Source organism: Erinaceus europaeus, chromosome X, assembly GCF_950295315.1.
Source record: "Erinaceus europaeus chromosome X, mEriEur2.1, whole genome shotgun sequence".
NCBI lineage: Eukaryota > Metazoa > Chordata > Mammalia > Eulipotyphla > Erinaceidae > Erinaceus > Erinaceus europaeus.
In genome coordinates, this window is record NC_080185.1 from 50,638,974 (window position 1) to 50,655,847 (window position 16,874).

The 16,874-nt window shown below is 39.3% G+C and overlaps 1 protein-coding gene across 1 annotated transcript in view; it reads left to right on the forward strand.

Annotated features, from left to right (window-relative positions):
* Window positions 1-16,874, forward strand: part of TRPC5 (transient receptor potential cation channel subfamily C member 5) — a 248,517-nt gene that overhangs the window by 83,269 nt on the left and 148,374 nt on the right. The window contains exon 3 of the mRNA XM_007535841.3: window positions 15,862-16,383. Coding sequence (XP_007535903.1) covers window positions 15,862-16,383 — 522 coding nt within the window. The remainder of the gene's footprint in view (window positions 1-15,861; window positions 16,384-16,874) is intronic.

Here is a 16,874-nt window from a genome sequence, read left to right on the forward strand (position 1 = left end):
CTGGTCGGTCCATACTCCCAGTCTGCCTCTCTCTTTCCCTAGTAAGGTGTGTCTCTGGGGAAGCTGAGCTCCAGGACATATTGGTGGGGTCTTCAATCCAGGGAAGCCTAGCCAGCATCCTGGTGGCATCTGGAACCTGGTGATTGAAAAGAGAGTTAACATACAAAGCCAAACAATTTGTTGAGCAATCATGGATCCCAAGGAATAGTGGAGAGGAAGTGTTAGGGAGGTACTCACTGCAAACTCTAGTGTACTTCTGCTTTCAGGTATATATTTTGCAGTAGTTTATGGATACGTGTGCACATAAGCTCTCTCTCACAGAAACTGGTGTATGTCTAGGTTATGGGACTTTGTTAGAAAGTGAACTACCTGAGATGAAATTAGAGTGTACTATTAAAGGAAAGGTCTTACCCGAGTAATGAAGCTGAAGGGTTGTCATTCCAGACGTGAAGTCTCTGGATACAGTCTGAGGTGAAGCATGTTGAGATGGCAATCGTTGCTTTGGTTAGGTTGTGATCGGCGGATTACAAACAACTTTCTATTCCTCAATATAATTTTTTCCTTTCATTTCTTTAATTCCCTTATTCTCAATTATGATGTTCATTGAAATCACTGCCAATATTATTTTCTGCATTATCTAAGTTTTCCAAACTTTAATTGTTCTCCAGTCTTTCCTGAGAAGTCTTCTCTCATAATTAAGACGAGAAATATATATATATATACATATATATGTATATATATATATATATATATATATATATATATTTCAGTTCTTTTTTTAATTAGTCACAATGCATTAAACTAGGAAAATAAGAATCCTGTAATTACACAAACTGGGAATTCTATGTAACTGTATATTAAGCAGGTATTTGCACAATTTAAGAATAACTTAAATTATGATATATGGGGGTGGAGATGGGGTTTAGGTCCTGGAGCACGGTGGTGGAGGAAGACTTAGGTTGGGTGTTAGAGTCTTATGCATAAAAACTTACATATGTACCAATAACTGTATTTACTATTGACTGTAAACCATCAATCTCCCCAATAAAATAATTTTTGAAAATTTGATATGCAAATATAAACTTGAGAGTGAAAAATAATTTTTATTAATTCAAAAATTACATGTTCAATGTCTAAAATTTACCAACCAACAAGGAAAATACAGTAGTAGTTATTAATTAATGCAAACATATAATTCAGATATATATGGAATTTGTATTTATTTATATAATGGAAATATTTACAAGACCATATGATAAGAGGGACACAATTCCACACAATTCCCACCACAAATAAAACTGTATCCAATCTCCTCCCTTGATAGTTTTCCTATTCTTTATCCCTCTCGGAGTATGGACCCAGGGTCATTATCGAGTGCAGAAGGTGGCAAGGCTGGCTTCTGTAATTGCTTCCCAGGTGAACATGGGCATTGAAAGGTGGATCCATACTCTCAGCCTCTTTCTCTCTCTTTTCCAAGTCGGTCAGGGGTCTGGGGAGATTGACTGGGCTCCAAGACACATTGATAGGGACGTCTTCCCAGGGATGTCAGGTTGGCATCATGATAGCATCTGGAACCTGGTGGCTGAAAAAAGAATTAAGATATAAAGTACGGAAGCCGGGCGGTGGCACAGAGGGTTAAGCACAGGTGGCAGAAAGCGCACAGACCAGCATCAGGATCCCAGTTCGAGCTCCTGGCTCCCCACCTGCAGGGCATTCGATTCACAGGCAGTGAAGCAGGTCTTGCAGCTGTCTGTCTTTCTCTCCCACTCTACGTCTTCCCCTCCTCTCTCAATTTCTCTCTGTCTTATCCAACAAGAACGACAGCAATAACAACAACAATGGCAGTAAACAAGAAGGGCAAACAAAAAGGAAAAAAATTTAAAAAAATATAAAGCATAGCAAATTGTTGACTAATCATGAACCTAAAGGCAAGAATATTGCACATGAAGATTTTTCCATTTTTGAAAAAGCTAGTAGGTCTATTTTAGGTATATTCCAAGGGACCCTTGATTTTACTAGTTTTTGCCTGTGATTGACATCTAATATGCAGGTTGACCCGGGTTATTGTCTGGGGAGATGGTGTCATGGCTGGAAAAAGGACTAGAAAGCTGGATCAGGGAAGAGAGTAGCTCCCAAAAATGGGAAAAGTATATAATTATTGTTAACTGTAAATCCCATTGATTTGATCTGGGGCCCATAGTCAACACAGAAGCCTATGTAACCTCTGCATCCCTTTAGGTCTGATCTCATATTCTGTGCTTACAGCTAGGAACATTCCAGGCTGCACTAATTTTAGGACACATCTTTCTCAGGTGATAGGTAGAGTATGTCATCCAACCTCCCTTTGGAGAATGGAACTGTCTCTACCACTGCTGATCCACATTGAGGGCAAGGTCCTATAGGGGCCCACAAAGGGGTCCATTATGTTGTTCCTGATGGAGATGACCAGTGACAGTTGTGAGAGAGATCTGTGAGAGGGCTAGGCTCATCATGTCTGTGTGGGAATCCCATGACTCCTTGACTCAGGCCTCAGGTGATGGGGTGGCCTGGTAATGACTAAAGAATCATTATTAAGGTGTGCCAGTCTCTTGCCCTTATCCAGCTTTTGTCGTCCTTACTTTGTCTGACAAGGTTAGCTTTGGAGTGACAGAGGGAAGTGTAATAGGAAGTGGGTGAGGAGGGTATTTAGGTGTATGTAAAATCTGTTTCATTAGGTACTTTATGGTGTCCTTTCAGGTTTTTCTACTGTCTTGCTACATTTATTGACTCACTGCAAACTATAGTGTACATTTGCTTTAAAGTATATATTTTCCCCTAACTTATGGATACATGTACATATGCCCTATCTCATGGGCCCTGGTCTGTATCTAGGTTTTGAGATTTGTTAAGGGGTAGAGCCCCAAATTGGAATTAAGGAGTCCCATGAACTAGGAAATGTCTCACCAGAATAATGAAGCTGAGGAGTTGACATTACACACCTGATGTCTCTGGACATAGTCAGAAGTGAATCATGCTGAGGTAGTACTGGTTGCATTGCCTAGGTTAGGATCAGCAGATGCAGTATCAGTTGGTATGAACTGAGAGAAGCATGCAGGAAAGTGAGCCCCACCCTACAGATTCCAAACCTGGGAGGAAAATGGCTTTATAGAGAAAGAGGGAGGTTCCTGCTGTCTAAGGGTATAAAAAGACAATAGATAGTTGTTGTTATAACCAAATTATTTGGAAAATGGGTTAACTTTAAAAATCCCATTGTTAGGATTTGCTGTAGCATATAAGACCTCACCATAATTTATGTCCTTTTATGCTATTTACATACAGCAGTCTCTTAACACCAACAGTTGCTTTTGTTCTCCCTGGTCTAAGCTTCCAGATTTATATTTCAAAGAACAAGTCATTATTAGAAATGTATTAACAGTTTGAACCCACTGTTAGAATTCAATATGATTTCCAATTTGAAGTTTTAAGTGCTTAGATTAAAGGAACTTATACTCAGAGCTATGGTCTAGTCATCATTTTGAGATATTTTATTCATTTTCCCCTCTTATATTAATTAAAGTGATTTGTGAGACTATAAGATAAAAGAAGTGTATATTAACACCAATTCCACCACCAAAGTTCTGTGTCCTTCCCCTGTACCTGCCCCAGTGAAGCTGAACATCTACTCTCACCCTCCACCCAGAGATTTTTTACTTTGGTGTCATACTCTAAACTCAGTCATATTCTACTTTGAGTTTCCCTTTTTGTTCTTCTTTCTCAATTTCTTTTTATAAGTGGCATCATCCCATAAACGTCTTTGTCTTTCTGACTTAGCTCACTCAACATAATTCCTTTTAGTTCCATCCAAGATGGGTCAGAGAAGGTGGGTTCATTATTCTTAATAGCTTGCGTAGTATTTCGTTGTGTATATATGCTGCAGTTATCTCAGCCACTCATCTGTTTTTGGGCACCTGGTTTGCTTCCAGGTTTTAGCTATTACGAATTGTACTGCTATGAACATAGGTGTACACATATCTTTTTGGTTGAGTGTTATGGAGCACTTGGGATAAATCCCTAGGAGAGAAATTAGGGGGACATAAGGGACATCTATTTATAGCCTTGTGCGGATTCTCCAGACTGCTGTCCACAGAGGTTAGACCAATTTACATTCTCACCAGCAGTATAGGAGGGTTCCTCTGTATGCACAACCTCTCTAGCATTTGTTGCTGCTGTCATTTTTGATGTATGACATTCTCATAGGGGGGAGGTGGTATCTCAGTGTTGTCTCTACATGCATTTTTCTGACCATCAGTGATCTGGAGCAAATTTTCATATGTTTGTTAGCCTTCTGGATCTCTTCTGTAGTAAATACTCTGTTCATATCCACTGCCTATTTTTAGATGGGATCATTTTCTTTTCTTTTTTTTTTTTTTTTTTTTTTTGCTAAATTTGGTGAGCTCTTTATATATTTTGTTTATTAGCCTCTTGTCTTATGTATAGCATGTTAAGATCTTCTCCCATTCTGAGTGGCCTCTTTGTTTGGTTGATGTTTTCTTTGGCTGTGCAGAAGCTTTTCAATTTGATGTACTCCCATTGATTTGTTTTTGTTTTATTCTTCCTTGCAATTGGGTTTATATCATCAAAGAAATCCTTGAGATTTAGGTGGGAAAGTGTTCAACCAATGTTTTCCTCTAAGTATTTGATACTTTCTGGTCTAATATCCAGGTCCTTGATCCATTTGGAGTTGAATTTTGTTTCTGGTGAGATAAAGTGGTTCAATTTCATTCTTCTGAATGTTTCAATCCAGTTTTCCCAGCACCATTTATTGAAGAGAGCTTCCTTTCTCCATTTAATACTTTGGGCCCCCTTATTAATGATTAGATGTCCATAGGTGTGGGGGTTTAGTTCTGGGCTTTCAATTCTGTTCCACTGGTCTGTGTGCCTATTTTCATTACAGTACTAGGCTATTTTGATGATGACGGCCTTATAATAAGTTTGAGATCTGGGAATGTGATGCTTCCATTTCTGTTTCTTTTCCTCAAGACTATGTTAGCTGTTCTAGGTGTTTTCTAGTTCCAGATAAACGACTGTAGTTTTTGTTCTATTCTCTTAAAGAAGCTTGGTAGAACTTTGATAGGTATCATATTAAATTTGTTCATGGCTCTGGGGAGAATATTCATTTTGATTCTTCCAAAGGAAGATGGGTCCTGAAATTGGGGCAGCTTGGTACGTTCCTACTCATGACCACAGAATGTGAGCTCCAATCTATAGGGATGCAGATGTCACATAGGCTCCTAAGCTGAATATGGGCCCCAGATCAGATCAAATCAATGGGGTTTACAGTCAACAATATTTCTACACTTTGCCCATATTTGGGAGCTACTCTCTTCCCTGACCAGTATTCTATCCCTTTTTCCAACCATGGCATCATCTCCCCAGACAATAACTTGAACCCATCTGTATATAAGATGTCAGGCTCAGGAAAAAAACTAGTATAGTTATGAGCCTTTTGGAATATAACTAAATAGGCCTACTAGCTATCTCAAAACGGAGACCCCGAATCTTCATCTGCAATATTCCAGCTTTTAGATTCATAATTAGTCAACAATTTGTTTGGCATTATATGTTAACTCTTTTTTAAAATTTTTTATTTAAGAAAGGATTAATGAACAAAAACATAAGGTAGGAGGGGTACAACTCCACACAATTCCCACCACCCAATCCCCATAACCCACCCACTCCCATGATAGCTTTCCCATTCTCTAGCACTCTGGGAGCATGGACCCAAGGTCGTTGAAGGTTGCAGAAGGTAGAAGGTCTGGCTTCTGTAATTGCTTCCCCGCTGAACATGGGCGTTGACTGGTCGGTCCATACTCCCAGTCTGCCTCTCTCTTTCCTAAGTAAGGTGTGTCTCTGGGGAAGCTGAGCTCCAGGACACATTGGTGGGGTCTTCAATCCAGGGAAGCCTAGCCAGCATCCTGGTGGCATCTGGAACCTGGTGATTGAAAAGAGAATTAACATATGACGCCAAACAATTTGTTGAGCAATCATGGATCCCAAGCTTGGAATAGTGGAGAGGAAGTGTTAGGGAGGTACTCACTGCAAACTCTAGTGTACTTCTGCTTTCAGGTATATATTTTGCAGTAGTTTATGGATACGTGTGCACATAAGCTCTCTCTCACAGAAACTGGTGTATGTCTAGGTTATGGGACTTTGTTAGAAAGTGAACTACCTGAGATGAAATTAGAGTGTACTATTAAAGGAAAGGTCTCACCCGAGTAATGAAGCTGAAGGGTTGTCATTCCACATGTGAAGTCTCTGGATACAGTCTGAGGTGAAGCATGTTGAGGTGGCAATTGTTGCGTTGGTTAGGTTGTGATCGGCGGATGCAATATTATTTGGTTTGGATTGGGAGATGCATACGGGAAAGTGGGCCCTATCCAAGGGTTCCAGGACTGGGCGAAGTAGGGGCTCTAGAGTGGAGATGTGGGGTTCCTGCTGTCTTAGGGTTCAAAAAGACAATCGATAGTTAATATTATCATCACATTATTTGTTAATTGGGTTAACTTTGAAAAGTCCCTTTGTTATGGTTTGCTGTACAGTATCCAGTATCTTGTATATGGCTGTGCTATTGGATGCTTCTAATCTACTTGGTCTAGGCTTTTGAGAGAGTCCGCATATCAAATACATAGCCTATATATTAAAAATATTCAGTTTGTCTTTTGAGAAACTTTGAGACATACAATTGATTTTCCCCCTCTCATATTAATTAACTACTGATTTATATGTCTACATTTTGCTAGGAGTGTACATAAACACCATTCCCACCACCAAAGGACTGTGACCCATCCCTCCCACACACTCCCAACCCCCACTGGCCCAGGAAGCTGCATGTCTACCCCTCACCACTGAGTTTTTACTTTGGTGCCCTACTTACAATTTGATCAGGTCCTGCTTTTAGTTTCCCTTTCAGATCTTCTTAGTCAGCTTCTGTTGATGAGTGGGATCATCCCATACTCATCTTTATCTTTCTGACTTAGTTCACTTAACATAATTCCTTCTATCTCTGTCCAAGATGGGTCAGAGAAGGTGGGTTCATTGTTCTTGATAGCTGCATAGTATTCCATTGTGTATATATACCACAGCTTTCTCAGCCACTCATCTGTTGTTGGGCACCTGGGTTGCTTCCAGGTTTTACTTATTATGAATTGTGCTGCTATGAACATAGGAGTACACACCTCTTTTTGGTTGGGTGTTATGGAGTCCTTGGGGTATAACCCCAGGAGAGGAATTACTGGATCATATGGAACGTCCATGTCTAGCCTTCTGAGAGTTTTCCAGACTGCTCTCCACAGAGGCTGTACCAATTTACATTCCCACCAGCAATGTAAAAGGGTTCCTCTGTCCCCACAGCCTCTCCAGCATTTGTTGCTGCTGTCCTTTTTGATGTATGCCATTCTTACAGGAGTGAGGTGGTATCTTAATGTTGTCTTAATTTGCATTTCTCTTATAATCAGTGACCTAGAGCAGTTTTTCATATGTTTGTTAGCCTTTTGGATCTCCTCTGAGGTGAATGTTTTGTTCATATCCTCTGCCCATTTTTGGATGGGGTCATTTGCTTTTTTGGTGCTAAGTTTGCTGAGCTCTTTATATATTTTGGTGATTAGTTTCTTGTCTGATGTCTGGCATGTGAAGATCTTCTCCCATTCTGTGAGGGGTCTTTCTGTTTGTTTAATAGTTTCTTTGGATGTGCAGAAGCTTTTCAATTTGATGTAGTCCCATTGGTTTGTTTCTGCTTTAGTCTTCCTTGCAATTGGGTTTGATTCACAAAGATGTCCTTGAGGTGTAGGTGGGAAAGTGTTTTACCAATGTTTTCCTCTAAGTATTTGATTGTTTCTGGTCTGAAATCTAGGTCTTTGATCCATTTGGAGTTGATTTTGGATTCTGGTGAGATACAGTGGTTCAATTTCATTCTTCTGCATGTTACAACCCAGTTTTCCCAGCCCCATTTATTGAAGAGAGCCTCCTTTTTCCATTTAATCCTTTGGGCTCCCTTATCAAAGATTAGATGCCCATAGGTGTTGAGATTTACTTCTGGGCTTTCAATTCTGTTCCACTGGTCTGTGTGCCTATTTTTGTTCCAGTACCATGCTGTTTTGATGATGATGGCTTTATAATATAGTTTAAGGTCTGGGAGTGTGATGCCTCCATTTCTGTTTCTTTTCCTTAAGATGGTTTTGGCAATTCTAGATGTTTTCAGGTTCCAGACAAATGATTGTAGTGTTTGTTCTATTCTCTTAAAGAATCTTGGTGGAACTTTGATGGGTATTGCATTAAATTTGTATATGGCTCTGGGGAGAATATTCATTTTGATGATATTTATTCTTCCAATCCATGAGCATGGGATGTCTTTCCATTTCTTGGTATTAGTTTCTATCTCCTTGAGTAGCAACTCATAGTTTTCAGTATACAAGTCTTTCACTTCTTTGGTCAACTTTATTCCTAGGTATTTGATTGATTTTGCTGAAACAGTAAATGGGAGTGATTTCTGGATGTCTTCTTCTTCAGATTTAGTGTTTTCATAAAGAAATGCCACTGATTTTTGTACATTGATTTTGTAGCCTGATACCTTGCTATATTACCTAATAACTTCGAGTAATTTTCTACTGGATTATTTAGGTCTTTCTATGTATACTATCATATCATCTGCAAATAGTGAGATCTTGACTTCTTCCCTTCCAATCTCTATTCCTTTGATTTCTTTCTCTTGCCTGATTGCTATGCAGGAATTTCCAATACTATGTTGAAGAGTAACGGTGACAGTGGACAGCCCTGTCTAATCCCTGATCTGAGGGGGAATGCTTTCAGCTTCTGTCCATTGAGTATGATGTTGGCTGTAGGTTTGCTATATATAGACTCCACTATCTTGAGGAATTTCCCATCTATTCCCATTTTTTGTAGAGTTTTGAGCATGAATGGGTGTTGGATTTTGTCAAAGGCTTTCTCTGCATCTATTGAGATAATCATGTGGTTTTTGGCTTTGCTTTTATTGATGTGGTGAATGACATTGATTGACTTATGGATGTTGAACCAGCCTTGCATTCCAGGGATGAATCCCACTTGGTCATGATGAACAATCTTTTTGATGTGTTGCTGTATCCGGTTGGCCAAGATCTTGTTTAATATTTTGGCATCTATGTTCATCAGAGATATTGGTCTGTAGTTTTCCTTTTTTTGTTCTGTCCCTATCAGCTTTTGGTATTAGGATGATGTTGGCTTCATAAAAGGTGGGAGGGAGTATTCCTGTTTCTTCAATCTTATGGAATAGCTTAAGAAGTATGGGTATTAACTGTTTCCTGAAAGTTTTGTAGAATTCGTTTGTGAAGCCATCTGGTCCAGGACTTTTGTTGGTGGGGAGATTCTTAATAATGGTTTCAATTTCTTTGTCTGTGACTGGTGCATTTAGATTTTTTTAGTCCTTCTTGGTTCAGTTTTGGAAGTGCATAGGTTTCTAGGAATTGTTCCATTTCTTCCAGATTCTCTAGCTTGGTGGCATATAGTTCTTTATAGAGGTTTCGCAGGTTTCTCTGGATTTCTGTGGTGTCAGTTGTGATATCTCCTGCATCGTTTACAATTCTATTAATTTGAGTCTTCTCTCTTTTTTGTTTGGTGAGTCTGGCTAGGGGTTTGTCAATTTTGTTTAATCTTTCAAAGAACCAACATTTGGCTTCATTGATCTTTTGTATGGTTCTTTTATTTTCGATGTTGTTTATTTCTGCTCTAATTTTATTGATTTCTGTCCTTCTGGTTGCATTAGGGTTCCTTTGTTCCTCTTCCTCTAAGTCCTTGAGGTGTGCAGTAAGGTCGTTCATTTGGGCTTCTTCTTGGTGTTTAATATGTGATTGTATGTCTATAAGTTTCCCTCTCAGTACTGCTTTCGCTGTGTCCCAAATATTTTGATAGGTTGTGTCTTCATTTTCATTAGTTTCTAGGAACATTTGAATTTCCTGCTTGAGTGAGTCTCTGACCCAGTGGTTCTTAAGGAGCATGTTGTTTAGTTTCCAAATTCTATGTCTTTTAATAATTTTCCGTTTGTTGTTAAATGTTAGTTTTATTCCACTGTGGTCTGAGAAGATACTTGGGATGATTTCAATGCTCTTGAATTTATTGATGCTGTCTTTGTGGCCTAACATGTGGTCTATCCTTGAGTATGTGTTATGTGGATTTGAAAAGAAGGTGTATTCCAGTTTTGGGGGGTGGAGGAGTCTGAAAATGTCCAAGAGGTCTAATCTGTCAATCTCTTCATTCAATTCTCTTGTATCTTTATTGGTTCTCTGCTTTGTTGATCTGTCTAAGTGTTAGAGTGGGGTATTGAAGTCTCCCACTATTATTGTATTACTATTGATGTATTTTTGAAATTCTTTCAGTAGATGCTTAATGTATTTAGATGGTCCCTCGTTGGGTGCATAGATGTTAATAATTGTTAAGTCTTCTTGGCTGATTGATCCTCTAATAATTATGTAATGTCCTTGCCTACCTTTTATTACTTTATTTAATTTAAAATCTATTGTGTCTGAGATGAGAATGGCTGTTCCTGCCCTTTTTTGTGGACCGTTAGTCTGTATGATAGTTTTCCATCCTTTCACTTTAAGTCTGTGTTTATCTTGTTGTGACAGATGGGCTTCTTGCAAGCAGCATATGTTTGGGTTATGTTTTCTGATCCATCCCCCCACCCTGTGCCTTTTGATGGGTGAGTTTAAGCCATTGACATTTATTGATATTATGGATTTAATGTATTGTAGTGCCATTGTTCAAAAAAAAATTTGTTTACTATGATATATTGCAAGTATTATAGTGATGTTCTTGTTTATAAGAGATCTTTTAGTACCTCTTTCAGGGCCAGCTTGGTGATGGTTGCCTCCTTTAACTGTTGTTTGTCTAAGAAGGTTTTGATCCCTCCATCTAGCTTGAATGAAAGTCTAGCAGGATATATTATCCTTGGTTGAAACCCTTTTTCATTCAGGGCTCGATAGATATCTTGCCACTCCCTTCTGGCTTTTAGAGTTTGAATGGAGAAGTCTGCAGATAATCTTATGGGTTTTCCCCTGTATGTGACTTTTTGTTTCTCTCTTGCAGCCTTTAGGATCCTTTCTTTATCCTTACTTCTTCTCATTGTGACTATGATGTGTCTTGGTGTCTTCAGGTCTGGGTTGATTCTGTTTGGTACTCTCTGGGCCTCTTGAACCTTGATATCCTTTCTGTTATTCAGGTCTGGGAAGTTTTCTTGTATTATTTCCTCTAGAATGTTTGCTTCCCCTTCCTCTCTTTCTTCCTCTGGCAGGCCAATTATACGAATGTTACTTCTTTTGATATCATCCCATATGTCTCTGTTGTTGTTTTCAGTGTCTCTCAATCTCTTTTTAAGCTCTTTCACCTCTTTCTTAGTTTTCTCTAACTCATCCTCTGTCTGACTAATTCTGTTTTCTGCTTCTGTTAGTCTGCTTTCCCTGGCCTCAGCTTCTTTCTTCATTACAGCTATTTCAGCTTTCAGTTCTCTAATTGCCTCAAGATAATCAGTATTTTCCTTGGAGGTCTCAACTGTTGTTTCCCTAATACTGCCATTCCTTTCCTCCAATGTTGTTTTCATTTCTGTGATTAATAAGTTTATTATTGCTTGCATACTTTCCTTATCTATGGTTACTTCTGGCTGATTTGTAGTTTCTTCTGGGCTCTTGTCTTTATTCATTGGAGTAGCAGTTTTATTTGTTTTTAATCTACCCATTTTTTTATTTATGTGTTTCTCTTTTTTTATGCTCTGTTTTCCTCAGTTGTTGTGTCTTGAGTACAAGTAACACTGTACTAAATACCTTTATGACAATTGCACTCACCAACCTCCGGAATTACAGTAGCAACTGAAGTAAGTATTGAAGTAGTTTAATCGTTACCAGTTAGCCAAACAATTTCTACAGTCCGTGAAAAAATAGTAACCAAATCCCAGTGAAGAAAGAGAAAAGAAAGAGAGGATAGCAAGAATAGACAGTTATGCAAATCTACTATCCACTATATATTCTAGGGGTAACAAGAGGGGAAAGGGAACTAGAGCAGAGATACACACATAGAGAGTCCACTCTGAGTCAGATTTCTTCCCCAAAATAATTCACAAATTCTGAAAGGCAAAGAAGGAACAAGTGTATGACAAGATAAAAAAGAGAGAGCGATAGAGAGACAAGAGAGAGAAAAGGGAGAAGATAAGAAAAAGAGTTGTAATTAAAGAGCAGTGCAAGGAACTTCCCAAATGTGTATCAGTGAATTAAAAAAAAAACACCCTGTTTGGTGGTATGGGTATCCTGCTAGGAGCTGGTCCCCAGGGACTGCTTATGGGGGGGGGCGGGAAGGATGTATGCTTGAAAATTAAAAGGAAGAAAAAAGAATTTTTCCCCTACTCTAATTCTTAACCCAAATTAAGTTATAGTCATCTCTTTGTCACCGCTATGACACCTTATTGGCTGGCCTGCTAAAGGCAGAAAATCCTATTGTTTCCAGGAGATGTGTCTGGAGCTCAGCGGCTAGCAGCTTCTCAGTCCTCCATCTTCCGGGAACCCCCCCCCCTCCAGACTTTTTTAAAGGATTTCTCGAAAATGAAATCTAGCTCCAAGTCCTTTGATCCAATGAGAGCTATACTCAAGAAGTCTTTGGATCCGCCCTCAGGGTCGCGGTGGTCCCTGGAGACTCCCAAGAGAAAGCCCCCAAGCTAAAGTGCTCTCTCCGTGTCCTCTGCCCGCCGCGGCATACTCCCAGCCTGTATTTCTCTTTCCCTAGTGGGGCAAAGCTCTGGGGAGGCAGAGCTCCAGGACACATTGGTGGGATCATCTGCCCAGTGAAGTCAGGTTGGCATCATGGTAGTGTCTGAAACCTGGTCTCTTAAAAGAGTTAATATATAAAGCCAAACAAACTGTTGAATAATCATGAACCTAAAGGCAAGCATATTGAAGATGAAGATTTGGGGTTTCCATTTTGGAAAAAGCTAGTGTGTCTATTTTAGGTATATTCCAAGGGGTCCATGACTTCATTAGTTTTTGCCTGAATCTGACAGCTAACATGCAATTTGGACCCAAGTCTGGGGAGATGATGTCATAGTTGGAAAAAAGGATTAGAAATCTGGATCAGGGAAGAGAGTAACTCCCAAATGTATGTAAGTATTGTTAACTGTAAACCCCATAGATTTGATCTTGGGCCCATATTCAGCATTAGAGACTATGCAACCTCTGCATCCCTGTAGGTTTGGGCTCGCATTCTGTGGTCACTGCTAATAACTTTACAGGGTGCACTAATTTCAGGACCCATTTTCCTCAAGTGGTAGAGTATATTGCCCAACCTCCCTTCAGAGAATGGAACAGTCTCTATCATTGTTGACCCACATTGAAATTAAGGTCCTGTATGGGCCCACAAAGGAGTTCATTATGTTTTTCCTGGTGGAGATGACAAGTGACAGTGGAGAGAGGAATCTGTTAGAGATCTAGGTTCATCATGTCTGTATGGGAAGCCCAGGGCTCCCTGACTAGGTTCCCAGGTGACGGGGTGTCATGTTAATGACTAAAGAGTCTTCATTAAAGTATGCCAGTCTCTTGCCATTATTCAGCTTTGGCAGTCCTTACTTTGTCTGACACGGTTGTTTGGTTTTTTTTTTTTTGAATGATTGAGGGAACTGAAAAAAGAGGTATCTGAGGAGAATATCTAAGTGTAAGTAGAAACTATTTGATTAGGTACTTAATGGTGTCTTTTTTAGGTCTTTCTACATGCTTGCTGCATATATTGATTCACTGAAAACTACTATGCGCTATTGCTTTAAACTACATATCCTTCTCATGGGCCATGATTTATATCTAGGTTTTGAGGCTTTGTTAGGAAATGCATCACCAAAAATGGAATTAAGGAGTCCTATGTGTTAGGAAAGGTCTTACCAGAGTAATGAAGCTGGAGGGTTGACATTCCATGCTTGATGTGTCTGAACACAATCCAAAGTGAAACATGTTGAGGTGGTACTGGTTTCATTGAATAAGTTTGGATCATCAGATGCAGAATACATTGGTATGAACTGAGAGAAACATGCAGGAAAGTGAGTCCCACCCCAGCAGTTCCAGGACTAGGGGAAATATGGGTTTTTGTAGAGAATGGGGAAGATTCCTGTTGCCTTTGGGTTTAAGAAGGCAATAGATAGTTATTACAATAACCAAATTATTTGGCAGTTGGATTAACTTTGAAAATCCCATTCTTGGGATTTGCTGTATCATACAAGACCTCACTATTTCCCATGTGTCTTTTTGATAGAGGATGAGAGCCAGAAAAGGAAAGGCAGATAGAAACAGAGGCAGAATAGAAACAAGAGACAGTGTATTACAGATCCAACATTTTTGAAATTTCCCACATGCTCAGGTGGTGGCCCAGGACTTGAACCCAGGTCCTTGTACATGGTAAAGTGTGCACTTTACCATAACTCTTTTTGTCTCTGTCTCTATTTGCCTCTCCCTTCCTAATTCTCACCCTCTATTTAAATAGAGGCAGAGATGGCTGCTAGAAAGGGTAGAAACCTGCAGGCAGAAAGCTCCAATGATACCTGGGGCAGAAAAAACAAAGCCAGAAAGCCACACAACAGAGGTCAGATAGGTAATAACAGAAATGAAGAATAGACATAGATGCAAGTACATAATTTAAATTAGTGAATGTCACTAACTGGTGAATTTTAAATAATATATCTTCTCAAAGGGGGCATCTGCTGCTCAACTTCTGTTATAAACTTTTTATAAATTTGTATGTGAGCCCAGTGTCACACTTCTTTAATATAAATAAAGATATTTAGACTGGGAAGGATAATCTTTTAATTTTTTTTTACTTTTGTTGTAGTTCATATCACAAAGTAATTATTATTGTGAACCTCTGACTGTTGTCAAAGAGTTTCTCTTTGTTTGCTATGATTTCCTGATAATAATCCTAGTCTAGAGAAGGGGAGGAGTAGAACGATGAGTAGAGGAAGTACCAGAGTGGAGAAGAGGGGTACAAAGTCTTCAGTCTTTGAATCAGTTTTGCTATTGAAACAATAGAATTGTGGAAATGACAGTACCGTGGACATAACAAACTTATTTTCTAATTGGAATCCCCACTCCCAGGTCAAGATATCCTAATTTACAGAGAACTTTTTTCCTAACCATAACAAATTCTACCTTGCTGGAACCAACAGGTTATCTGCCCATCTTTCCTGTATACTGATTAGCTTGATCTTTGGTTCTCTGATGTCATATTTATATACAAAATCAATGAAGCCATTTACAGATGTCTTCTTTTTAGTCCCTTGGGTTTGATTTAGTGACATAATCCTTAAGATTATTGGTTGAATTATCCTTTAAAAAATATCCCTGTTGTTTATGCTTGTCATCTAGAACTGAACACATATTACATTGTACTCCTACTCAGACTATCTTATTTACAACTGAACTACCCATCTTCATTCCAGAAAGTCAGGGAAACATCCTTTCCTTCTCTGTATTCCCCACTGTACCTTGGACAGAAATTGGGCACATTGTGGTTGCACAATGAAAATGGAAATTTTTCAGAATTCTATTGCCTGGATATGAAGTTTGACTCTCCTACTAAACCCTCTGTGTGCCTCAGATTCTTCACTTGGCGATAACATCTACACAAGGTTGTTGTGGAGATTAAATGAGTCAGTGCATGTGAAGTGTATATATAGCATAAGAGTAAGCATTTCACAAATAATCATAGTAAGGAAAAGAACTGACTAAAGAAATATGTCTTTAATTCCTGAATTACTAATATCTGATGAGTTATTAAGTATATATATGTAATTTTTTTTCATTTTCTTATACCTAGGTTCCCACTCTGATGATGGACACACAATTCTCTGAGTTCACACCAGACATCACCCCCATCATGCTGGCTGCCCACACCAACAACTATGAAATCATCAAATTGCTTGTTCAAAAACGGGTCACTATCCCAAGACCCCATCAAATCCGCTGTAATTGTGTGGAATGTGTGTCCAGTTCAGAGGTAGACAGCCTGCGTCACTCCCGTTCCCGGCTGAACATCTATAAAGCTCTGGCAAGCCCCTCACTCATTGCCTTATCAAGTGAGGACCCCATTCTTACTGCCTTCCGCCTGGGCTGGGAGCTCAAGGAGCTAAGCAAGGTGGAGAATGAGTTCAAGGCTGAGTATGAGGAACTCTCACAACAGTGTAAACTCTTTGCTAAAGATCTGTTGGACCAAGCTCGGAGTTCCCGGGAACTAGAAATCATCCTCAATCATCGAGATGACCACAGTGAAGAGCTTGATCCTCAAAAGTACCATGACCTGGCCAAGTTGAAGGTGGCAATCAAATATCACCAGAAAGAGGTAAACTGAGTTATTTTATGCATTATGGGAATTGTAAACCCTCCTAAGTTCAGAGCAGCAGAAAAAGTCAACATGTTTCTAATGCTGACAATCAAGTACATTTAGACTGGCTTTGAAAAACATTAGACCTGTTTATCCATGATGCTTATAAACTCTGCATATTTTCTCTTAACCAGATAATTATAGAAAAATGCTGATTCTTTGATCAGTGCAAATGTTGGGCTGATCAACTCATTCTTTCAGCAAATGTTCATTCTGCTCTAGTGGTATAGGATACAAAAAATAGGAGCCAGGTAGAGGCACACCTGGTTAAGTGCACATATCACAGTGTGCAAGGAACCAGGTTCAAGCTCCTGGTCTCCACGTGCAGGAGGAAAGCTTCACAAGTGGTGAAGAAGGTCTGTCCCTTTCTATTAGCCCCTTCCCTCTCGATTTCTGGCTGTCTCCAATAAAGATTAGCAAAAAAAATAAAAGAAAAAAAAGTATATAAA